The 25,327-nt window shown below is 56.2% G+C and overlaps 1 protein-coding gene across 1 annotated transcript; it reads left to right on the top strand.

The window, feature by feature from the left end:
• Positions 1-2,309: 2,309 nt before the first annotated feature.
• Positions 2,310-23,418, top strand: PLLP (plasmolipin). The gene is made up of 4 exons (XM_056137205.1): positions 2,310-2,534; positions 19,659-19,832; positions 21,912-22,034; positions 23,264-23,418. The coding sequence occupies exons 1-4, from the start codon at positions 2,400-2,402 to the stop codon at positions 23,378-23,380; spliced, it is 549 nt and encodes a 182-aa protein (XP_055993180.1). The 5' UTR covers positions 2,310-2,399; the 3' UTR covers positions 23,381-23,418.
• Positions 23,419-25,327: the final 1,909 nt, after the last annotated feature.

The raw sequence follows: 25,327 nt of genomic DNA, 5'->3' as shown, positions 1-25,327 counted from the left end.
GAGAAGAGACCACTATGACAATGATAGTGGGAAATAATCACTCTGGACAAGAACAGAGTGCTGAAGCAAGGTAAAGGAACATATATGATATAATTTAATTTTTTTTTTTTTTTTTTGCTTTTTGGGCCACACCCGGCGATGCACAGCGGTTACTCCTGGCTCTGCACTCAGGAGTTACTCCTGGCGGTGCTCAGGGGACCATATGGGATGCTGGGAATCGAACCCGGGTCGACTGCGTGCAAGGCAAACGCCCTACCCGCTGTGCTATATCTCCAGCCCAATTTTTTTTCTTTTTGGGTCACACCCGGGGATGTACAGGGGTTACTCCTGGCTCTGCACTCAGGAATTACTCTTGGCGGTGCTCAGGGGACCATACTGGATGCTGGGAATTAAACCTGGGTCGGCTGCATACAAGGCAAATGCCCTACCCGCTGTGCTATCGCTCCAGCCCCCAGCCAAATATGATAGATAACCTTTCAGCATCTGTATTACAAACTATAATGTAAGAGAGACAGGGAATTGTGTGCGTGGGGGGAGAGCGAGAGCGAGAGTGAGAGGGAGAGAAAGAGAGAAGAGAGAGAGGAGAGAGAAAGAGAGAAAGGAGAAAGAGAGAGAGGAGAGAAGGGAGACCATGAGGGTAGACAGAGAGGGAGAGAAAACACCATAGAGGCAGGTTGAGGGGTGGGGGTGGGAGAGAAACTTCGACAAAGGTGGTGGTGATGTCAGTGGAGCCCCACGGGTGGCTTATGTGAGATGAGGAGAGATGGACACTTTTTCCCAATCCAACTCTGCCACCCTGAGACCCTGAGAAGACTAGGACCAAAAAATTTCGAGATGAGCCCCTCTTGTGGCCATCAAGCCACACATTGCTTGGTCTAGTTGATCCCTGCTATCTGATTTCTCTGGGAGCCATGAACTCAGGTTGGAGTGAGGACTTGCTCTCTTCAGGAAAGGAAAGTCAGGACTTCCCCGGGGTTTTATGAGTTCTTGTCTTGCCTTGCAGAAGAGAATTTTATTGGTAGTTTTTTTTTTTTTTTTTTTTTGCTTTTTGGGTCACACCCGGAAATGCACAGGGGTTACTCCTGGCTCATGCACTCAGGAATTACTGAATTACTCCTGGCGGTGCTTGGGGGACCATATGGGATGCTGGGAATCGAACCCTGGTCGGCCGCGTGCAAGGCAAACGCCCTACCCTCTGTGCTATTGCTCTAGGCCCCAGAAGAGAATTTCAAGTGTAGATGAGCAGTGAAGATTTTATTAAGAGGTTTTGAGGAAGGGGAAGGAGGGGGAGAAAGCGTAATTCGATCAGAGAAAGCACCTGGGCTTCCCCAAGGGCAGAATCTCAACACACATGCCACAATCAGATAGGAAAGTACACATCTAGAGAAGGGAGATGCGGGCGCCACTTGTGCTTGGGTACCACATGTGGGCTTGGGCAGCATATGAGCCCTTCCTTTGTTCAAGGTGGTTTTTCCAGGCTACTCCCTATGTGGGGCTTTCTAGCTAGATAAGAGTCTGTTGATAGTGTTGTTGCTAAGTGGGTAGAGTTGGGAGTGGTCTTCTTTGAATTCCTTTTCTTGACCTTTGCTCCTGCTAGATCTTTTCTGGGAGGGTCAGTCCAGCCTTACCTGGTCTAGGCTAGCTGAAGGTTAATTGGATTAAAGGAAGGAATTGAGGGTTCTCCAGTAATTTCCTTGAGGCTCTTTCTTGTAGGGAGGGGTCCGGTCTCCTCAGGGTCTGCTGCTGGAGAAGGTCTTATCAGGTCCTGCGTTCTGTATCCAAAAGTGGGTCAGGTTTAGGACTATGACTTTATTACCTCCCAGAAATTTCATTGCCATGATGCGTGTGTGTGTGTGTGTGGGGGGGGGGGGGGGGGCGGGGGAACTTCTCTTGTCCACCTGCCTACATCAGTGGGAAACGTGCACAGGTGAAGGGATGGGTATTGGAACATTCTATGACTGAAACCCAGTCATGAAAAACTTCGTAACTGTGTAAGAACACATAAACAAAATAAATACATTCCAACTCTGCTTGTTTGGAAGGAAGACCCTATCCCCTAAGGCATAACGGGTCGCCCCCAGCCCACTACTCCTGCTCCTGCGTTCACCCTTTGCTCCTGGGACCTCGTCCCTCCGCTCTGACAGTGCCCCGGGTCCCCCTGGATCCTGGGACCGTGTCCCCGGGGTGCAGGAGGCGCAGCGCGCGCGCGCGCGCCGCAGAGAGCCGGGGTGGTCGGCTCGACCCGGGGTCCGCGCCCCGCGCGCCTGGGTGCTGCCGGGGGGTGCAGGGTTAACGGGGCGGGGCCGGGAGGGCGGGGCCGGGGCTGCGGCCGCACCTGGCGGCTCCGGGGCCCGGGGGAACGGCCCCACCACGTCGGAGCGAGCGGCGGCGGCGGCGCCATGGCCGAGTTCCCGTCCAAAGTGAGCACGCGAACCAGCAGCCCGGCGCAGGGCGTCGGCGCCTCGGTGTGGGCGCTGCGCCCCGACCTGGCCTTCCTGCGCTCCAGCCTCGGGGTGCTCATGCTGCTGCAGCTGGTGAGCGAGCGGGGGGCGCGCCCGGAGCGCGAGGGGGCCGCTCTCGCCATCCCTCTCTGCCTGTGCACCCCCAAACACGGAGCGCGAGGGGGCTGCCCCCTCCCCACCCCTCTATCCCTGCGCACCCCCACGCCCGGAGCGCCAGGGGGCTGCTCCGTCCCCACCCCTTTCTCCCTGTGCACCCCCAAACCCGGAGCGCGCGGAGGCCGCTCTCCCCGCACCCCGCACCCTTCTCTCCCTGCTCACCCCCACGCCCGGAGCGCCAGGGGACTGCTCCCTCCCCACCCCTTTCTCTCTGCGCGCCCCCCAGCCCGGAGCGCCAGGGTGCCGCTCCTCCCGTCCCTCTCTCCTTGCGCGCCCCCAAGCCTAGGACCCCGCGTGCCACCCCACGAGCGCGCACAGTGCTCCCCGTGCTCAGAGTGACCCCCGCGCCGATGTCCATCACGCCCCCCGCGCCGGGTTGGGGCTTCAGAAACCATCCCCTGTCCTGGTCACTGCGCATCCCTCGGTCGCTCGCTCCATCTCTTCGCCAGGACGGTGACCCCAGTCCTGCAGGGATCCCAGCCTGAGCGGGAGTCCACTCCTGGCCGGCAGCACCTTCGCCGCACCTGCCCTGTCCATTCCGGCAAGTCCACACGACACGGCCCTCCCGATCCCGTCGCGGGAGCCGGGCGCGTCCAGCTCCTGCTGGGTTTCGGGCCGGGCTGCAGCCGGTTTGGTTGGACGTGCAGGACCCCAGACAGGGCGCCCGGCGCTGAGGGCAGGGAATCGGGGAGGGGGCGTCCGGGTCCACCGCACACACCCCTGCGCCCTCCACACTTAGGTTTCAGTGCTGGGGGCTGGGCTTTCATAGCCGCCTTTCGAAACTGTGGGGGAGCTGGCCTGGAGAGTCCGGCCTTCTCCCGAGGACAAGGACGGGACGAGGATGGGATTGAGGTCCGCCCTGCATGTACCGCGCTTCCTGCCGTAGGTCCTTGCGGGGGGGGGGGGGGGGAGCCGCAGCCCTGAGTGGAAGGAGGGTGGGGTGGTCAGAGCAAACTTCCCAACGGTCCCCTCCTCGCCTGCCTCTTCCTCCCTCTCGCTGGGGACTTCCAAACGCCCCTTCCGTCCCACCCTCAAAGACCCCTGCAGGGGTTATTTAAAATAAGCTTCACTGTCCCCGGCGCTGGACAGAGAATGTGCAAAATGGCAGGAAAAGCCACTGCAGGAAATCTCTTCTGGAGGTATCTAGCTCCCAGAGTCAGCTTTGGTCGGAGGAGTCGCCCGAGGGGGGAGGGGTCGGTCCTGTTTCCCCCCCAGCCTTGAATCTGTAGGTGAGGGCTGAGCCATTGCTCAGTGGGGAGCGCCGCTGGCCTTACATGTGGCTGACCCAGGTTCCATCCCTGACCTAAATCTGTGGGTGGGAAGAAATGGATGTGCCAAGCTCTCCGCGGGGTTCCAGGGGTGTCAAAGAGAACAGTTCTGAGTTCCCAGGGCCACTGGGAGATGGTTCTGGTTGGGGGCAGGGATGTCTCTGAGATGAGGCTGGCCGGGGGTGGGGTGGGGTGGGGTGGGGTAGGGTGGTGCAGGGTGGTGCAGTGGTGGCTGCCCGGAGCCCAGCGTTCGGGGGTGGAGTGATATAGCAGGGAGCTGCAGGTTGAGAGCCGACAAATGGTGGGTGAAGCTGCAGTTGTTTCTGGGGTGACCTGTTGCTAGAAGCCTTGGGGTTCTCTAGGAAATGGTGACCCAGGGGCGGCCTTGAGAAGTGCTCGGACAGTGTAGGGGCCCAGCCCAGGGAGGACTGGAGCCCTGTGGGGGAACAACTCCGGTTATTCCTTTTGTTTGTTTGTTACCTGCCTTCTCTTTTAATTGAATCACTGTGAGATACAGTTACAAAGCTTTCATGACTGAGTTGCAGTCATACCAGGCTGGAACACCCATCCCTCCACCAGTGCGCATTTTCCACCACCAATGTCCTCAGTATCTTTTCCGCCACCCCCACCTGGCCCTACCCCCTGCCTCTGTGGCAGGCACCTATCCTCTTACTCTCTTGTCTACTTTTGGGCATTATGGTTGACAATACAGACCCTAAGAGGCCATCATGTTTGGTCCTTTGTCGTCTTTCACACACATCTCCCGTCTAACTTGGGTTATTCCTGCTTGGACCACCTACGCCTCTTTATAGGACAGTTCTGTAAAGAACCTTTTGCAGGGTTTCCAGTTCTCACATTGATAGTTTTAATTCTGAGTTTTTTGGGGTCTTGTTTGGAGCCACACAAATAGGTCCCTGTTTTGTCATTTGAATATGAGATTGGGGATGAGGGCAGGAGAGGCCCTGGGGTTAGAGTCTGCTCTGTCTCAGCCCACTCTAGGAGGCTGTGTTTCTGATTTGGGGGTCCCAGGGGAGCACAGGGGCCCGATCCTAGCACAGATGTGGATTCGGGGGTCCAGATGGAAGGTCGGACCCGCCTTGTGGGAGCGTGGACACTTTGGTTTCTTTCCATTTTTTTTTTTCTTTTTGGGTCACACCCGGCGATGCACAGGGGTTACTCCTGGCTCTGCACTCAGGAATTACTCCTGGCAGTGCCTGGGGGACCATATGGGATGCTGGGACTCGAACCCAGGTTCATAGTTTGCAAGGCAAATGCCCCACCCACTGTGCTATCGCTCCAGCCCCTAATTTTATTCTGTTTTTTTTTTTTTTTGGCTTTTTGGGTCACACTCGGCATTGCACAGGGGTCACTCCTGGCTCTGCACTCAGGAATCACTCCTGGCTGCTGCTCAGGGGACCATATGGATGCTGGGAATCAAACCCGGGTCGTCCGCGTGCAAGGCAAACGCCCTACCCGCTGTGCTATCGCTCCAGCCCCCCCTAATTTTATTCTTAAAAAAATTGATTTAATTTTATTCTTAAAAATCTTATGAATGTATTTGCTTTTAAAAAAAATCTTATGAATGTATTTGCTTTTTAAAAAAATCTTATGAATGTATTTGCTTTTTAATAAAAATCTTATGTATTTGCTACAACACCCGGCAGGCCTCAGGGCTTACTCCTGGGCTCTGTGCTCAGGGATCACTCCTGGCAGTGCTCAGGGGATGATATGGGGTGCCGGGGATCAAACCTGGGCTGGGGGTATGCAAGCAAGACAGGTGCCCTATGTGCTGTACTATCACCCCGGCCCCTTTAATGTATGTTTAAAATAAATTTGTTAATTTGGGGGAGGGTGGTGGTGTAAACCTGGCAGTGTGGCCTTACTCCGTGCTCTGTGCTCAGGGATCAGTCCCAAGGAATTCTGGGTACTAGGGATCAAATTGGCATGTCAGCTGCTTGCCAGGCAAGTGCCATCCCCCACTGTTCTCTCTCTCCCCCCGACCTTGAAATTTGTCATTGTTGACGTTGGTGATGGTGGTGGTGTGTGGGGTGTGTATAGAGGGATTGGACATCAATCCAGGATCTCTAGCAAGTTTAAGATCTTATTGGGGCTGGTTGTGGGGGACAGGCTCAATGAGCTGGGGGGTGCCTCCTCTCTCCAGGTGGGGTGGGGGAACTGGCCCCAGAACCAACTCCAACTGCAGGACAGTAGCTGAGAGAAGGTGTGGGGGTCGGGAGGGGGGATCAGAGGCTGAGAATGCTGCTGGGTTTGCTGCCGGCACTGAGACTTGGGGGTCCCATCTCCCTGCTCCGACCTTCTTGGTCCGTTGCTCTCCCACTGTCCCTTCAGGGCTGTGTGTTACACAGCAAACACTGACACGATCTCCCTAAAACACAGAAGCCCTGTGCAGACACTGCTCGGGTTATTCTTGGACCATCTACGCTGCCAGTAGAGGTGATTTGAGCATAGAGGTCCTGATGGCATTTCTGTTCTCACAAGGATGCTTTTATTATTTCTGTCTTGTTTGGGGCCACACCCGGAAGTGCTCAGGGGCTGTTCCTGGCTCTGTGCTCAGAGATCACTCCTGGCACCGCATGGTTGGGGGTGCTCGTTGAGCTGTAACTGAACCCAGGCCTCCTGCATGCAAAGGAGTGAGGACTTTTGTCCTCACTTTATCTTGCTCTTTATCAGATAAGAGCAAGCACCTTATCTGCTCTATCCTAGCTCTCCAGCCCACTTTTTCATTTTTCCAAGTCACACAAGGTAGTCACACTAGGGGAGGCTAGGGAGTTGCTCCCAGTAGTGCTCAGGAGTCTGGGAGGTTCTAGGGATCAAACCCAGCTCTTCAGACATTTATCCTCAGTCCATGTACTTGCCCACTGAGCGCTCCCTCAGGCCTGATGCTGTTATTATTCTGCACCCCGTGTTCAGCAAGGAGCCCTCCTCACAGCGCATGTGCTCCCCTTCTCTTCCTGCTAGACAAAGCTGCCTCCTGTTTCTCTCTGGGGCACATCCCAGAGCGTCCCTGAGCCTGGCTCAGCTAGCTCTCTATCAATGAGTATATTTTATTTATTTTTTTAAATTTATTTTTGTTTGTGGGCCATACCCAGCGATGCTCAGGATGTTAACTCCTGGCTCTGCACTCAGGAATTATTTCTGATGGTGCTCGGGGGACCGTTTGGGGTGCCGGGGATTGAATCCAGGTGGGCTGCGTGCAAGGCAAACACCCTTCCCGCTGTGCTATCGCTCCGACCCCTGAACATATTTTAAAGAAGTTGTTTTAGATTTCAGAATGAGGCAAAGTCACGGCGGAACATCCAGACGGTGCAGAGGATTCAGTGAAGTGCTGCCTCTCGCTGACCACCGCTGCCCTTGCCAGGCAGCCACCCCCAGGAGCTGGCATTCCAGGGGAGCCTGGCCTCCCGCCATGCATCTCCCCATCCTCACTCGGAGGGGAGAGCTCCGTGCTGGCAGCGTGTCCGGGATGTTTTGTGTCAGTGCGTGTCACACTGTGCACTTTGTTTCCGTCTTTGATCTACTTGACTTCTTTAATAGGTAATATATTTACAACACTCACAATAGGGTAGCAAAGAACACAGTACAATTTTCTGCCTTTGGGTTAGAGTGTGTACACATACATACATGTGGGTGTGCACGCATGCGCGCACACACACATATACACAGACACAGACACAGACACACACGTCTACTAGTCCCCACTCGTGATAATTTCCCAGTCATGTTGATTTCCATGTACCATTTCTATTTTTTTCCTCCTTTTTTTTTGTTTTGTTTTTGCTTTGGGGCCACACTTGGCTGTGCTCAGGGCTTACTCCTGGCTCTGAACTCAGGGATCACTCCAGGTGCGCCTCAGGGGACCATCTGGGGTGCCAGGAATCAAATCTGGATGGGCCACGTGAGAGGCAAGCGCCTTATCTGCTCTATACTAGCTTTTCAGTCCACTTTTAAATTTTTTCAAGTCACACAAGGTGGTGCGGGGGGGAGCTACTCTCTGCTCAAGGCTAGGGACTTGCTCCCAGTAGTACTCAGGAGTCTGGGGAGTTCTAGGGATCAAACCCAGCTCTTCAGACATTTATCCTCACTCCAACTTTGGCTTTAAGAAGTTTAGCACAAGTTAGAAGAGATGAAATCATGAAATTTGCATATAAGTGGATGGATATGGAGAGTATCATGCTAAGTGAAATGAGCCAGGAAGAGAGGGACAGACATAGAATGACTGCATTCATTTGTGGAATATAAAGTAGCATACATTGAGGCTAACACCTAAGGACAGTAGAGATAAGGGCCAGGAGGATGGCTCCACGGTTTGGAAGCCGGCCCCACGTGCTGGGGGAAGAGGCAGTTGGGATGGAGAAGGGACCACTAAGCAAATGATGGTTGGAGGGATTGCTCGGGATGGGAGATGTGTGCTGAAGGTAGACTAAGGATCAAACATGATGGCCTCTTAGTATCTGTATTCCAAATCATAATACCCAAAAGTAGAGAGAGAGTAAGAGGGAAGGTGTCTGCTACAGAGGCTGGGGATGGGATGGGTTGGGGGTGGTGGGAAGATACTGGGAACATTAGTAGTGGAAAATGTGCACTGGTGGAGGGCTGGGTGCGCTATCATTGTATGACTGAATCGTCATCATGAAAGTTTATAACTGCATCTCATGGTGATCCAATTAAAAAAGAGAGAGATCTGCATGAGGGGCCTGAGTTATAGTACAGCGCAGAGGGGAGGGCATTTGCCTTGCATGCAGCCAACCTGTGTTCATCCCCAGCATCCCATAAGGATCCCCAAGCACTGTCAGGAATGATCCCTGAGTGCAGATCCAAGAACCAGTCCTAAGAACCCCTGGATGTGACCCTCAAAACAAACAAAATAAATAAAAGAAGATCAGCACCGAGTTGGCCAAGGATTCCTCCCTCTCCCCACCTTCCCTAAAGGGACTGAGTCTGACCAGTCCTCTGGGCCTGTCGGTTCCACTGCAGTGTGTCCTGGTGGTGTTTCTCCTTCATCCAAGGAGCACAGTGATGCCCCAACAGTCCCAGGCAGCCTCAGTGTGATTTGGGCAGCGGTGGACACTTGGGGTGCCCACGCTTACCGTGGGCGCACCCGATTGGCTCCAAGTGCGGCACATCCTGGAAGCTGGGTCGTGGGGGATGCGTGCTCCGAGATGGGGAGAGATTGCCAGATGCACTCCCGGGGCTTAGCTGTACCCCCGCCCCGGCCAGTCTGAGGGGGAGATGGCGCCGGGCATAGGATTCTGTGGTTTTGCCCTCCTGAAGGAGGTTGACTTTTGCCGCTGCGGTTGGAGCCCTGTGGGCTTCTGTGTCTGTTGGGATCCTTCCCTGTCAGTCCTCCTGCTGCTCTGGGGCGCCCCTGCCTGATTTTAGCAATGAATTTTTCCTGGCTCTTGGTTTTATTTTGCTTTTGGCCACAACCAGCCGAGCTCCAGGCTTCCTTATGATCACTCCTGACATCGCTCATGGGACTATACCGGGTGCCAGGGATGAAATGCCCTATGTAGGGGCTGGAGCGATAGCACAGCGGGTAGGGCGTTTGCCTTGCACGCGGCCAACCCGGGTTTGATTCCCAGCATCCCATGTGGTCCCCTGAGTACCGCCAGGAATAAATCCTGAGTGCAGAGTCAGGAGTAACCCCTGTGCATCACCGGGTGTGACCCTCCCCCCCAAAAAAATGCCCTACCCATTGTACTGTCTCTCCGACCCCCTAGTTGTATTTGTTTTTTCACTTAACTCCCAATGGATGACTTCTCCTTTTCTTTTTTCTCCTCCTCCTCTTCCTCCTCCTCCCTTTCTTCCTCCTCCTTCTCTTCCTCCTCCTCTTCCTCCTCCTTCTCTTCCTCCTCCTTCTCTTCCTCCTTCTCTTCCTCTTTCTCTTTCTTCTTCTTCCCTTCATTTATTATTTTGGGCAATAAGTAGATCACTCCTGATGGTGCTCAGAGGACGACAGGTGGTGCCAAGATCAAACTGGGATCAGTCCCATGCAAGGCAGACAAGGCCCCTTGGCTCCTGAACTAATCTCTCAGGTCCTTTTTTAAATATCTTTTGCCATACAAATGTGCTACTGAGTTCTTATTTTCTTTATTGATTTTCAATTTTATTTGGTTTTGGGACTACACCCAGCAGTGTTCAGAGCTTACTCCTGCCTTTTCACTCAGCCATCACTCCTGACGGCTCAGGGGACTGTATGAGATGCCAGCAATCAAACCTGTGTCACCTCCTTGCAGGGCAAATACCCTCTCCCCTGTGTGCTATTGCTCTGGTTCTCCTATTTCCTTTGTTTTCCTTCTTTCTAGCTTTTAGCCTTCCCACTATTTTTTTTTTAATAGGAAGTCTGAGTCCTAGGAGATGTCTGTCCAGGCATCTGTAGAAAATTGTTCTATTTTTGTTGTACTTAAGTTTTCGTTGTGAGTATGTGTGCGTATGGTGGGAGGCTGGAAGAAAAACTCAGGGGGCCCAGGGACTGCTCCCGGCGATACTCACTGCTCAGTGCTCATGCCCAGTTGTGCATTGTTGTCCAGGAGGTGCTGGTAATGCTGAAGTCCCATTTGATTGTGGGGACAAGTCAGGCTTCTAAGCATGCAAAGGCTCAACCCGAGCTCTCTCAGCTTATTACACTGAATTTTCCACTGAAATTTTTTCAGCTTATTGCACTGAATTTTCCAGCTAGTGGCGGTTGGGGTTATAAACAGGTTTTCCACATTTGGGTCATTTTTATTTTTTTTATTCTGTGCACAGGGAGGGAATGGAACCCAGGGAGTCATACAGGGGAAGCATGTGCTTTTCCATTCAGCTCTGTGTACACACACACACACACACACACACACACACACACACACACACACCTGTCTTGGATCACTTCTGGTGGGCTTGAGGAACCATATAAGGTGCTGGGAATTGAATCTAGGTCAGTCTTATGCAAGGATGCAACACACCTTACCTTCACTATACTTTTGGTAATTAAAAATAATGACTTTTTAAGGGCTAGGGAGATGGCTCAAAGGGCTGCTATTGCTTTGCATATGGGAGCCTCAGGTTCTGTCCCTGAGCACCATGCCGGGAGTAGCCTCTGAGCACTGCTAGATATTCCCCCCTCCATTAAAATTTTTTCTTTTTCTTTTTTTTTCTTCAAATTTTTGGGCCACACCCACTGTTTCTCAGAGATTACTCCCGGCTCTGCACTCAGGAATTACTCCTGGTACCATATTTCTGGGAATCAAACCTGGGTCAGCCGTGTGCAGGGCAAACCCCCTACTTGCTATACTATTGCTTGGGTCCCTTGTTTTTAAAAATCTTCATTAAGGTACTGTGATTTACAGTACTGTAATTCACACCTCACTCCAACACTACATCCATCAAACTAAGTTTCTTTTTTATGATGAAACTTCTTTGTGTGATACGATGGCTGTGGGGACAGGTTAATAAATCACACCTGCGTGTGACAGCATGCTTCGTGGTTAGTGAGAAGGGACCAGTTTCCCGCGGAGGGAGACTATATTGCAGGCCTGTGTGTGGCCATGGATGGTGGAGAGGTGGCGGCATTTCAGGGCAAAGCTGGTCTCACAGATCATCTCTGTATGAGAAAAAAACACAGGCTCCATGCGGACATGCCACTGTGAAGTATGAGTGTGTGTGTGTGTCTGTGTGAGCATGTGTGTGAGTGTGTGTAGGTATAGACTGTCTCTGGAGAGCTATGTCAGAAGCCACACTTGGCCGTCAGTAGGGAAAACACTGAGTATCAGGGGAGGAGAGAGGCGGGCTAAAAACACCATTTTATTACCTATTGTGTCATCAATATTACACATTTCAAAGTGTGCTAAAAAGAACTTCCCTGTCAAATTAGTGGAAATGCGGAACTGAAAAAGAGTCCAGGCAGCTCACTGGTGGGCATGACCCTGGCGGTGAAGGCGGCACCTTCGAACATCGTGGGCCGACAGACGGGCAGGTCCTTTGCCAGACTCAAAAGTGGCACCAAGGCTGGGTGCCGGGTTCCTGAGACAGGGGTTCTGCCCGGCCAGCCCCTGGTCAGTCGGTGAGCTGTGTGCCACACGGCAGTAGCCCTGGCTCGGGTGAGCTGCTTCTGCAGCTATGGGCAAACTTCCTACTGGTTTGTGGAAGGAGGATGGTCTCACCCATGGCAAGGCCCACCTGGATAAAGGTCGCAAAGCTGGCCACAGTGGACAGTTGATGTTCTGGGGGCCCTCAGGGTGCTTTTCTAGTCCCCAGAGGTATTGGGAACCCGAGTGGTTTTTGTCTTTCTTGACTGCTTTGGAAACACACCTAGTGAAGCCCAGGGGTTATTCCTGGCTCTGTGCTCAGTGATCACTCCTGGTAGGACAAGGAGGGACCGTATCCCCACACGACCGGGGTTCAAACCCCTGTTGGCCATGTGCAAGGCAAGCACCCTATTTGCTGTACTATCTCCCTAGCCTTTTTAGTTTTGTTTTGTTTTTCTTTTTGGGTCACAACCGGTGATGCACAGGGGTTACTCCTGGCTCTGCACTCAGGAATTACTCCTGACAGTGCTCAGGGGACCATATGGGATGCTGGGAATCGAACCCGGGTTGGCCACGTGCAAGTCAAATGCCCTACCCTCTGTGCTATTGCTCCAGCCCCTCCTTAGCCTTTGAGTGGTTTTTGTTTGGGTGCCATAACCGGCCATGCTCAGTGCTTACTCCTGGCTCTGCACTCAGCGACCACTACTGGTAGCGCTTGGGGATCGAACCCCGGTCAGCTGTGAGTAAAGCAGGTTCCCACCCTCACTTCTCCCTGGCTAGTGCTCTGGGCTTGGAGTGGTTTTTTCTGATTCTGCTGTGAGCTCTGGATCCTCAGTGGCCCTTTGCTGTCAGACTGGTGCCCCTCCTGTTTGCTCCTGGGGGAGAGGTCTGGGTGTTCCCCTGGGTGGCACAGAGTGTCAGGGCAGGAAGGCAAAGGCCGAAAGGCAGGCAGGGCCCGGCATTGGAGCTGCTGGCAAACAAACCCTCAGGGATTTCCAGCTGCAGTGGGAGGGCCGGGGGTAGGTGGCCCACCACCTGGTCTCAGGGGTTAGCGGGAAGGTCACCAGGCTCTCCTGCAAGTGGAGATAGAGCAGGGATTGCTCAAGGTCAAAGAAAGATGTCAGGTGGGTGGGGCACCTGCCTGTCCTGCCTGAGGACATCAGTTTCTGTAGGTGTGGCCTCCTGTCCACTGACCACTGACTCCAGACCTTGGCTTCCTCATCTGTGAAATAAGCCAGGCCTTGACTGAGAGGCAGGAAGGCCTGGAAGGGGGCCAGAACACTAGGACAGCATGTCGGGCATTTGCCTTGCACACGGTTGACTTGGGTTCTATCCCCAGCACTCCATAAGGTCCTGAGCCCTGCCAGGAGTGATTCCTGAGCACCGACGGGTGTGGCCCCAAACCCAAACCAAACAAGAAAAAAAAAGGCTCCGAGAGAAGCACATTGGCAGGGACCTGGGATGGAGCAGGGCGGAAGGCCGGACCAACCTGGGTCTTCGGGGGAGAGCTCAGTGCCAACCGCAGGGCCTTAGTCCTGCAGAGACACGGGAAGTCCTCTGGGCTGGCCAGCAGCCCCCCAGGAGGGATAGTGGGGGGCAGGCAGGCAGGCAAGGCAAGGTCCAAATCTCCAGAGCCTCTTTGAGAAGGAGCCCCAGGATTGCTCCTAGAGCTAGGGAAGCCCTTGCGGGAGTGTGTGTGTGTGTGCATGTGCCTGTGCGTGTGTACACGTGCATGTATGTGTATGTATGTGTGCACTTGATTGTGTGTATGTCCACGTGTGTGCATGTGTGCATGTGTATGTGTGCATGTGTGTGCATGTGTTCGTGTGTGTGTGTGTGTGTGTGTGTGTGTGTCTGTCTGTCTCCAGGCCCCTGACCTGTCCCCAGACACCTGCCTGTGCAGAGACTAATCCTGAGAGAGGCCGTGAAGCAGTGCCGGTGGGGGCGTCCTGGTGGGGTGGCTCAGTGGGCTGGAGTAGAGGCAAAGCTTTGCCTGCAGGAAGTCTGGGCTCCATCCCCAGCACCACCCAGTTCCCTGAGCACCTGCAGGAGTGAGCCCTGAGACAGCCCCTGAGCACAATAGGTGTAAGCCCCCCATCCAAGAAAAAAAATTAAAGATCTCAGCTCTGGGGGCCAGGGATGTAGTAGAACATCCCTGGGGGGCCCTGGCTTCTACACTGCCCCTCCTCTCCCCCCCCAGCACCGCTGGAAGTGGCCTCACAATGCCCAGTCGACTCAGAATTGAGGCTGGAGGAATAGGTACCGCCATCAGAGTCGCCTTGGGGCCCCCACGGCGGCTCCTGGCTCCCAGGGGGTGGTGATGTTTGGCACGCGCAGCCCCGGAGTTTGGTGGTGACCCAGCACTGGGGTTTGGTGACGCTGTGCGGCTTTCAGAGAGGAAAGTGTGCCCGCTGTCTCCTCCTGGGGAGACGGGGTGCGGGGTGGGCACCCCAGCACTGTGGAGTTGGGGATTCCAAGGAGCACCACCCCCCCAAGCAGGGAGGGGTGGCGTGTGGCGGGCTGTGAGCAGCCCACGCGCCCGGGGCCGCTGTCCCCTGCGCCTTTGTCTCCTGGGGCACAATGGGAGCTTTTTGTCCCCATAAAGTCCCTTTCACTGCAGGGAGAAGGGCCAGGGTGGGTCTGGAGGCTGGGCCCGGCCAGGCCAAGGGCTGAGTGTCCTTAGCTGCCCAGATGTGTCCCTGTGAGGGGGGCCCCGGGGAGGACATCGTGGTCCCCCTGGGCCTGTTTCCTGGTCAGGGCAGGGGAGGACGTGTTGGCGGGTCTCCCCCCAGTTTCTGAAACACTGGGTTTCCTCAGTTTTATGTTTTTGTTTAGTTTGGGGGCCACATCCGGTGGTGCTCAGGGCTTACTCCTGGCTCTGGATTTGGGGGGGGACCCCATGAGGGTTGAGATTAAACCTGAATCCACCGTGTGCAAAGCAGGCGCCCTCCCCGCTGTACTATCACTCAGCCTCAAAATACTCAGGATTCTTGTGCCTCTTGAAAATAACGTAGGAATCAGACGCCCCCAGACCTGCATTCCCAGCCCCTTCAAAATACCAGCAGCCGCTGTCAGCCACACACACCCGCCAGCCAGCCTCAGTGATCTGCCTGGAGAGGCGGGCCAGAAAGGCGAGGGGCTGTCCCCTCCCCCCCCCTCCTGTCCCAGGAATGGGGGAGGAGCCAGAGGAGAATGGGGGGGGGGTGATCCTCCTTAGGTAGGAGGAGTTAGCCTAGGGATTGGGGGCGTACCACGTGCCTCCCAGCCCCTGGTTTAAAGGGGCAAAGGGGGGGCTGGAGCTATAGCAGAGCGGGTAGGGCGTTTGCCTTGCACGTGGCTGACCCAGGTTCGATTCCCAGCATCCCATATGGTTCCCCAAGCACTGCCGGGAGTAATTCCTGAGTGCAGAGCCAGGAGTTATCCCTGTACATCGCCGGGTGTGACCCATAAAGAAAAAATATAATAAAATAAAGGGGCAAAGGGCAGTGCCCAGGGCCCCTCGATGGGCAGGAGGGGAGACTGTGTGCATGGGGGCTGGGCTGAATTTTGAAGGTTCTCTCTCCAGATCTCCCAGCTGACTTATCTAAAGGGAGGGCTTGGCCCTTATCTGCCACCCCCAGCCGGTTCGGCCACCCCTTATCGGCCAGGCTGCTCAGCCCCGGGAACTAGTGGCCGAGACGGTTCAGAGAAGGGCGCCAGGAGCAGGGCGTCAGACGGCGTGGGCACCGCATGGGCATAGCGTGCAAAGGCTGTGTTGGATGCTGCTCTAACGACCTGGCATGAGCGTCCCTTCCTGCAGTCTCAGCGTGTGGCATGCAGGAGGCCCAGGGTCCATCCCTGGCCCCGCGGGGGCCCCGAGGTATCTCAGTAGGCACATTTTGAAGATGAGAGGCTGGCACAGAGAACTTCTGTTGCTTGCTGAGAATCACGCAGCTGGGGTGACTAGGGAGATTCTTTTTTTTTTTTCCTTTCTTTTTGGATCACACCTGGCGATGCTCAGGGGTTACTCCTGGCTCTGCACTCAGGAATTACCCCTGGCGGTGCTCAGGGGACCATATGGGATGCTGGGCATTGAACCCGGGTCGGCCTCGTGCAAGGCAAACGCCCTACCCGCTGTGCTATTACTCCAGTCCCAACTAGGGAGATTCTAAACCTCGTCCGTCAGCACTGCCCACCACCCTCATCTGTCGTGTCAGATGGAGACCTCCCCCAGAGGTGTAGTGACAGGTAGCCAGGTACTGTGTATTCCTTCCTGGGCTGTCATGGAGACACTACCCTGAGCTGGGCAGCTTAACCCACATGAATGCCTTGGCGTCTGCTTCTGGAAGCTTCAAGCCCATGAGGCGGTGTGTGTTGGGGTTGGGGGGGGGCAGGGGACTCCATTGGGAGGATGGGTTCCTTTTGTGGGGTGGGATAAGTCCATAGCAGTGCTCAGGGCCCACCCCTGGCTGGGAGCTCAGGGATGACTTTTTTTTTTTTTTTTTTTTTTTTGCTTTTTGGGTAACATCCAGTGATGCTCAGGGGTTACTCCTGGCTCTGCACTCAGGAATTACTCCTGGTGGTGCTCAAGGGACCATATGGGATGCTGGGGATTGAACCCAGGCTGGGCAAGGCAAGCACCCTCCTCGCTGTCCTGAGCTCCTGCCTCTAGGGGCCCGAGAGGAGCCTTCCCCCATGTTCCTCTGCTCCTGGGTCATCAGGGCTCTCTCTCCAGATGTGTCTAGGTGGGATCACCCTCTGGGCTGGGGCCCCCAGTCAAGAAAAGACACTTCTTCTGGTACCTGGTGGCCATCTCTCCCTCGCTCCCTGCTAAGACTTGGGGGTAGGGGCTGGAGCGATAGCACAGTGGGTAGGGTGTTTGTCTTGCACGTGGCCGACCTCGGTTCAATTCCCAGCATCCCATATGGTCCCCTGAGCACCTGAGTACAGAGCCAGGAGGAACCCCTGTGTATTGCCGGGTGTGACCCAAGAAGAAAAAAAATGGTGCCCCCCCATGCCCCACCTTTGTCTTGGTCTCCTAAAATTGCCAGTGACCCCTGCTCTCCTTCCTGCTGGATGCCCTGATCCACCTGCCTGCACGGGGGCTGGGCTGGGACTGTCCACAGGAGCAGGGCGTGTCTGCTCCAGGTCAATGCCGGGCTCATGGGAGGCAGTGAGTGTCCCAGTGGGTGCCCCCAGGGCGGGCCTGTGGCTGTTTCGGGCAAGGGCCCCGGGGCCACATCATCCTGGAGGCAGGAGGTGGCACAGAGGGGGCCTCTGACCCCCAGCCATCCTGGCACCCTTGGACACAGCTGACCCTTCCACCCCCAGACCATGGCCAAGTCCTCTGGGCACTTCCTGGGTGTGTGGGGAGTGGTGATTGGTCAGAGGTTGGGGTGCAGTTGCCCCTGCCATGTTTGGGGATGGGGCCTGGCCTTAGCCTTTTTTTTCCCCCATGGTGGGGGTCAGAAGGTATTGGGGTGCCCTGTCCTGTGTCCTGGGATTGGACACTCCCTCCAGATCCTCAAGGCTTGGAGAAGGGCTGGGGGAAGAACCAGTCCGTCTGGTTCAGAGGGAGGAATGGACCTTCCTTGTTCTGGGGCAGAACCGAGTCGGTGCCCTGGGCACAGGGCCAGTGCCATAGAGCCAGAGGGAACAGGAGAAATTCCCGCCGCTTATCTGGGGCTGCATCTCTGGCCGCCAGTACCTGGCCCAGCTGGACACCCAGGGGGAGGGCTGGAGGGGCTTGGGGCCTGGGTGACCCCAGGTGGACCCAGGGGAGGACAGATGGTGGACAGGGGTCTCCATGAGCACCTTTCACTCTGCCCTTGGAGTGGGGATAGGTAAAGGTAAAGGTAAAGGCCCTCCCGTTGATCATCGATTTGCTCGAGCGGGCCCAGTAACGTCTCCATTGGAGACTTTGTTGTTACTGTGTCTGGCATATCAAATACTCTCAGTAGCTTGCCCGGCTCTCCGAGAGGGGCGGAGGAATCGAACTCGGGTCGGCCATGTTGGCTGCGTGCAAGGCAAATGCCCTACTGCTGTGCTATCACTCCAGGCCCAGGAGTATTATCCAGGAGTGGGGATAATACACAGAAATAAGCTCTGAGGGAGTGCTGGGCTATCAGGGAGACAAAGTGGGGTGCTGCCCTGAGTCCTGCCCTGTTGGGGACACTAGTCCCTCTACAGCCAAGCCTTGGGGTAATGCCACAGTTGAGGGGTGTGCATCAGTGTCACCCCACCTGATCTTTATGGGGGGCCCTCAGGGGCAATCTGGGCAGTGTGTGGTCAGCTGGGCTGGTGGTCCAGCACCCAGGCTAGTGATCCTGAGCCGCTCCAGCCTTTGATGAAATTTTGGTCCTAATGGGCAAGACACGCCCCTGGCCCCAGCGACTCCCAGACACCCCCGCTCCCCCACCTCAACACACACAGTTGGTCTCTCCTCAGTGCCCAGCTCACCAGGTCCTTCCTTTGGGTCAGGAGGGTAGGGACGCCCTTCAGGCAATGTCTGCGCCTCCTCCCTCCCCCCCCCACCCACACTTCTTCTGAAGTGACTGTTCCCTTCAGAGCTGTGGCCTCCCCTCCCCGTGGGTGGCTTCTTGTGTATTCCGGAAGGATGGTGGTGAAAGGGGTGGGGGTCCCTGTCCTGCCTTCTCACTGAGTCTTCACCCACCCGGACCAGCTGGCTGAGGCTGGCAAGGTCTGTGGGGGTGCAGTGCCTCGGGGTCCCCCCCAGGACAGGGCCTTGCCTGGGTGCCAGGTGGGAGATCAGGTTGGGAGCAGACTGGCACCTGATCGATAGGTGGGAGGTTCCGGCACAGGGATCTGCTGGGGTGGGGCTGTGTGGCTCCTCTGGGTGGGTCACCAGCAGGCTGGGGGCAGCGGCAGGGGGTAGATATGTTGGTTGCTTCATCCATGGTGTGTGTGTGTGTGTGTGTGTGTGTGTGTGTGTGTGTGTGTAATTGGCACCCTGGTGCTGGGGCTACTCCCGATTCAGTGCTCAGCAGGACGGTGCAGTGGTTTTTTTATTCTTCTTTTTGGGTCACACCCAGTGATGCTCAAGGGTTACTCCTGGTGGTGCTGGAGGGACCCTATGGGATGCTGGGAATAGAACCCGCGTCTGCTGACACCCCCCCCCCCCCGCCCTGGCCCCTCCCCCCAGCTCTCCCCCAGCCCCCCCCCCCCCACAGTATTTTGGAGTAGACTTGTCTCCAGCCCTTGGGGCAATCAACCATCAACCGACCTCACTTCCTCTTTCAGAGGTTTTGTTTGTTTTGTCTTCAGGGGTCACATCCAGTGGTGCTCAGGGCTGACTGCTGACTCTGGCTCTGGGATCGTTCCTGGCAGTGCTCAGGGGACCAGATGGGGCGTTAGGGGTCGAACCTGGGTCAACCACATTCAAGGCTCCTCATTGTACCATCTCTGGCCCTGTCCTCCAGAGGTTTTCACCAAGGCTCTGTCTGGTGGCTTCTTCTCCAGGGATTGGGGTCCCGTTGAGTGAGACAGTCACTGATGTGCCCTGGAGGTGGCAGTGCATTGAGGATGGGGGGAGTACAGAAGAAGGTTCTGGAACTCAGATGGGGGAGGAGAAGTTGTCCCTGAGACTGGGAATTGGGGAATAATAACCAAATGAGGGAGGGCTGGGTGGACGGGAGGAGCGACTTCCTGTCTCCCGACTGCCCGAGCATTGAATCCTGCAGAGGAGGCTTGTGGAGGCGGCCCTGCGGGGGCTCCTAGAGTCACTCTCCCTGTGTCCCCCACTCCAGGTGCTGGGGCTGCTGGTGTGGGCCCTGATCGCCGACACGCCGTACCACTTGTACCCCGCCTATGGCTGGGTGATGTTCGTTGCGGTCTTCCTCTGGCTGGTGACAGTCGTCGTCTTCATGCTCTACCTGTTCCAGATGCACATGAAGTGGTACACGGTTCCCTGGCCGCTGGTGGTGAGTGGGGGGCAGTGGGCAGTGGGGGGCTGGGCCGGGGGTGGACAGCCAGGAAACAGAGGCGATGGGGTGGGGGTGGGGGTGTGAGTGGGAGCTCCGTCTGAGCCTTGGTCACCACCTTTGTCCTGTGTGTGGCCGAGGTTCGGGTCCACAGCGCTGCGTCTCCCACCCTGGGGACGTCCAGGAGGCGTCTCGGGGCCCACCCAGTCCCTCTCTCAGGTCGCCCCTGGGTGGACACGCAGGGCTGCTGGGCTTTTTCCTCTGACCCGGAAACCTGCAGCTGGGCCCGGGGCCTTGAGAGGCACATGACACAGGCTGCCGGCTGGGACGGGGCCGCATTGTGTGGGATTCAATGACTTCTCAAACGGGGGAAACGTGAGTCATCGCGGAGACAGACGGGGCTTGTTAGCCGGAGCCAGGGTGCTGGCAGCAGGCAGCGGGCGCTGGACGTGGGGGAGCTGGGGCGGGAGGACTGGCCCGGCTTCGTGGCTCGGGGTCCAGGCTCACTCCCAGGAAGCTTGAAGGAAAATTGCTGAAGGTGGGGGCAGGGGGTCTTGGGCCCCGGCGTGGGCTCCAGCCAGAGGCGGCGCTGGACAGAGGCTCCTCCCTGGCCTGATGACAGGACAGTGTCCCTCACATTCCTAGAGCTTTTCCTTTTTTTGAGGGGCGTGGGGTGGGAGAGATGCTTCCCAAGCAGTGCTTACCAATTCTGGGGGTCACTCGTGGTAACTCTTGGCCAGTTGGGCTGGGTGGTTCAGCCCTGTGGAGCCTTGGGAGTTCCAGGGGCCATGTGGCGCCAAGGATTGGACCCAGGACTTCCCAGCCCTGTAGGCTAAGGCCTTTGGGATTCTTGGGTTTTCTTTGGGGTCCCTGGGGTGGAACCCAGCCTCCCACTCAAGCAAATGCTCTCCCGCAGAGCCGCGCCCCCAGACCCTCCTTTTAACAGGAGAGGGGCGGAGGGGTTGGCTGCAGAATATATCTAGTAAAAGCTGGGTAAGCACGATCTGATTAGATTTGGGGGGCTGAGGCTACAGTCCCCTGCGAACCAGGCAAGGTATACGACTGGGTCCGTGCCGGGGTGGGGGGCGGGGTTGGATCTGGAGAACCCATCACTCATTTGTCCTGGGAGCTGCCTCTACTCACCTCCAGCTGTGGTCACGCACATCTGGGCTTCTCCACGACAAGTCAGTGCTCTCTCTCTCTCTCTCTCTCTCTGTCTCACTCTCCCTGTCTCTCTCTCTCTCTCATCCTCTCCCTCTCTCTCTCCCCCCTCTCCCTCTCTCTGTCTCTCACTCTCTTCTCTCTCCCCTTCTCCCTCTTCCCCTCCCTCTGTCTTCTCTTTCTCTCCCTCACTCTTTTGCTGTCTCTCTCCCTCCCTCTGTCTCTCTCTCCCTCTGTCTTTCTTCCTCTCTTTCTCCCTCTCTCTCTCTCCCTCTCTCCCCATCTCCCTCACTCTCACTCTCTCCCTCTCCCTCACTCTCTCTTTCTCTCTGTTTTTTGGGGCCACACCTGGAGGTGCTCAGGGCTTACTCCTGGCAGTGCTCGGAGAACCAGGGATCAAATCTGAGTTGGCTGGTCGACCGGCAAGTGATTTATCCAGTCTACTCTCTCTCCAGCCCCCAGATTTGAGTTTAAGAAAATGGTCAACACCTTCAACTTGGCACATGAAAATCAAATTTTAGGGAGTTGGTAATTTAAGAAGAATCGATGGATAAAACTGAACAGGTCTAAGAGTCATTAGGCAGTTTCCGCTGTCTCCTGGCCCCAGGGGGAATCAGACTCAGCCTCTGACATGGGCCTTGAACCTGTGTGTGTCTGTAGGGGCTGTGGGGGACAGGTCATTTTCACAGGGCACAGAGGCATGAGGTCTGGGTCCAGGCCTCCCAGAACCAAGCCTGTGATGGAGAGGCGCTGCCCAGTGGGGCCCTTGCTTGTGCTGGCTGGTCTCCTGCCCAGCAGGAGGTTGGCCCCGCCCGCCCCCCCCCCCTCCCCAGTCCAGTGTCAGCCTCTGGTGCTCAGAAAGTCCCAGGCCCCATTGTCGGTGTCGAGTCTCAATGCTTTTGCTCCCTGTCCCTGCAGCTGATGGTGTTCAATGTGACCGCCACGGTTCTCTACGTCACGGCCTTCATCGCCTGCTCTGCCGCCGTGGAGCTGACGGCCCTGAAGGGTTCCCGGCCCTACAACCAGCGCGCGGCTGCCTCTGTGAGTTTGGCTCCCAGGGAGGCCAGCGTGCACCATGGCCCCAGAAGTTGTGCACTTAACCCTGGCTGGGGGTGGGGGAGAGCCGGGGCAGCACCCTAGGGGGAGAAGGGTGCTCCGGCCAAGGCTCTGGGTGCTGGTCAGTGTGTTGTCCCAAGCTGATTGAGGGTCCCGGGTCTCCTTTGAGAATCTATCCAAGGCTTTCAGCCATCTCCCCATTCAAAAGAGCTGACATCCAAACCTCTAGATTTAAACTAATTTAAATTTAGATTTGGGGAAATGTCTCTCACGAAGCCTGCATCCAGGCTCTGCCAGTGACCAGTGAGTTGACAGGTGTCCCCTCTGCCCATCACCCCTCACGCGAGGCCTACAGATAATTCTTCATAGGATTCAGCTCTCCCAGACTTTATCCTGTGGTGTTCCATAGGTGACTTTGGGCATCCAGAGAAACTGAGGCTGGGAAGTTACAGGTGGGACTGAAGGGGGGACCTTTTTTTTTTCACTTCCTGACGAGGATGGTTTGGAAATAGTAAACACTGGGATAAAGCGGGAGTGTGTGTATGCGGGCACAGGTGCTCATGTAGGACTCTGGATAGGTTCCAGAACATTCCTAGGATGACTTTTTAGTGTTTCTGTGATGCTGGAGATCGAACCCAAGGTCTCACACCTGAAGGCAAGTGCTCTACCTCTGAGCTACATTCCGGGTGCTATGGTGGCTTTTGAATATGCTCTTCTGCTTCGGGTGGGGTGGTGCCGGCCAAAGCATTTCTCGGGGGCCACTCACAGGGGGTCTCGGCCCCCAGGCCAGCAGTCTAGTGCGTGGCCTGAGTTCCAGCTGGGTCTGGAACAGGTCAAGCACCACCAAGTGTTTCAAAAGTAAACTGTGGGTGTGTCTAGGGTGGACAGGAGGTGACCTGCGTGCGCGCGTGCACACACGCGCGCGTGCGCGTGCGCGCGCGCACACACACACACACACACACACACACACACGGACACGCAGTGCCTGTGCAGTCAGGTATTTCCCCAGGAGGAGCTAATGTGGGCCCCAGCAGAGCGGGCAGCAGTGCATGGCTAAGCTGGAGCTGGGGCAGGGCCACGGCTGCCGGTTCTGGGGGTCACGCCGGGTGCGGCCTGAGGCTGGCAGGCCAGCGCTAGTGCCAGCTGCATGCCCAACAGCCCTCTGCTGCCACCCCCCCGAGACTCCAGGCGCCGTGTTCTCCCTTCTCTTCCAGTTCTTCTCGTGCCTGGTGATGATTGCGTACGGCGTGAGTTCTTTCTTCAGCTTCCAGGCCTGGCGGGGAGTGGGCAGCAACGCGGCCACCAGTCAGATGGCCGGGGGCTACGCCTAAGCCCCCGAACCACGCGGCCCACCTGGGTGAAGGCTGCACGGCGCTCATCAGACTCGTTTGCCCAGTCCCGAGGACCCGGGATCCCGCCTCTGGGCTGGCCCGTGACTGAGGGGCCAGAAGAGGCCAAGGGCTGAGGCCTCCTCCCTGCCCTTCTCGTTCAGCAGAAGGCGACAGGGACGTGGGCTCTCACTGTCTCTGCTTTGCCCTCAGAGGATGTCCTGTCCCCAGCCGACCCTTGTCCTCCAGCCAGCACTAATGCACTAACCAGGTCCCCCACCCCCAGCCCCGCCCGAAACCGCACGCCCCCTAGAAGCCTAACAAGCCGAGTGTATTGACCCGAGTCCGTTCTGGGAGTCCCTTGAAGCTCCCCTCCTGCCCTGTATGTGCCTGTCGGGGGGCATCTGGAGAGAGTGGGGTTCTGACTTCCGGGCACAGCCTTCCTTCCTGCCATCTAAACACGCCGGTGATGACAGCTGGCGGGCGGCCCTGGCTCAGAATGGGCCCCCGGGGAAGGGCCAGCCCCAGGGCCACCTGCTCCCCTGCTCTGTTGATTGGGCACCAGGGACACAGCAAGGGAGGGCGGTGGGAGCCGGCCTGGTGAGTGCCATGTGCTCGGGGGTGACTCTGTTTTCTTAAAAATAAACACGGAAAAGCCTATTTGGAGAAGATGCTGGCAAGTCGTGATTGCGGACGCTAATAACCTCCGGGGGCGGGGGTGGGGGGCTGCAGGCCATTCCCGCTTTCTTCCTCGCTCCAGATTCAGCCACTAGTAGCTTCCTGCGAGGGGATGGCCGCCTTCCTGCCAGCTCAGCCTGGGGGAGGACTGATTCTTGCATTTGTCTTGGCTGTGCGTACAGTCACACCGCCTCTGATCCTCAAGGGGACCCCACTGTAAAGGTTGCCTAGCTCTCCGAGCTCTAGACAGATGAGGTCACTGTGTGGAGCTTAGCATTTCCCTCAAGTCACCTACCTTGAAAGTGTGAAGTTCAGAGGTCAGGGTTCAGGTAAGCAAAGCAACTAAGTCCTCCATGGGCTGGTTCTACTACCACAGCACTCTGAGCCCGCAATACCAGAAGCCAAGGGGGTATCTAGGCATCTTTTAGGTTTTTAATTTTTTTTCCAAAAAAAACCCCAAAACCAAAACAAACCCCAAACAAAAAACTAGTAATAATAGAGCCAGAGCTGTAGCTCAGAGAGAAATAGAGCACAGTGTTTGCATTACATATGTGAGGCCCTGGTTTGAATCTCTGGCAAACTGTCACTGATCTCCCGTTGTTCATTGATTCGAGTGGGCACCAGTAAAATCTCCATTGTAAGACTTGTTACTGTTTTTGGCATATTGAATACACCACGGGGAGCCTGCCAGGCTGTCAGGCGGGTGGTCTACTCTTAGTAGCTTGCCAGTCTCTCCGAGAGGAAAGGAGGAATCGAACCCAGGTCGGCATACAAGGCAAAGGCCCTAACTGCTGTGCTGTCGCTCCAGCCCATCTTGGCAACAGAAAAAATAATTCTAAACTAGAAATAATTCCAATGTACCTATATTTAGGAGTGGAGAGACAGGAGTGGGGGAGTTCACCTTAACTGTGGTCTGACCTCCTGCCTCGGGGCCCTTGGGCCCCACTAGAAATCACCTAAGCACCCCTGGGTGCCACATGCCCACCCCTGCCAGTTATGGTCATTCCTCGTCACCCAGAAGGGAGTTGAGGTTTTGTTTTTGGGCCACAGCCGGCCTGCTTAGGACTTTCTCCTGGCTCTGGGCTCAGAGCTCACTCCTTGTGGTTCTCAGGGGAGCATATGGGATGCCGGGGATAGAACCCAGGCCCATGCACAAGGCAAACATAGTACAGTATCCGCTGTACTATCGCTCCAGCCCCCTTTGTTGTTTTTTAATGTTTGGGCCATGCCTGGTGGTGCTTTGGCTCCACTCCCATGGAACATGCACTCCAG

The sequence above is a fragment of the Sorex fumeus genome, unplaced genomic scaffold (assembly GCF_029834395.1).
Source record: "Sorex fumeus unplaced genomic scaffold, SorFum_2.1 ptg000122l, whole genome shotgun sequence".
Classification (NCBI taxonomy): Eukaryota; Metazoa; Chordata; class Mammalia; order Eulipotyphla; family Soricidae; genus Sorex; species Sorex fumeus.
The sequence above is the reverse complement of the archived record's forward strand: the minus strand, read 5'-3'. Positions and strand labels throughout refer to the sequence as shown.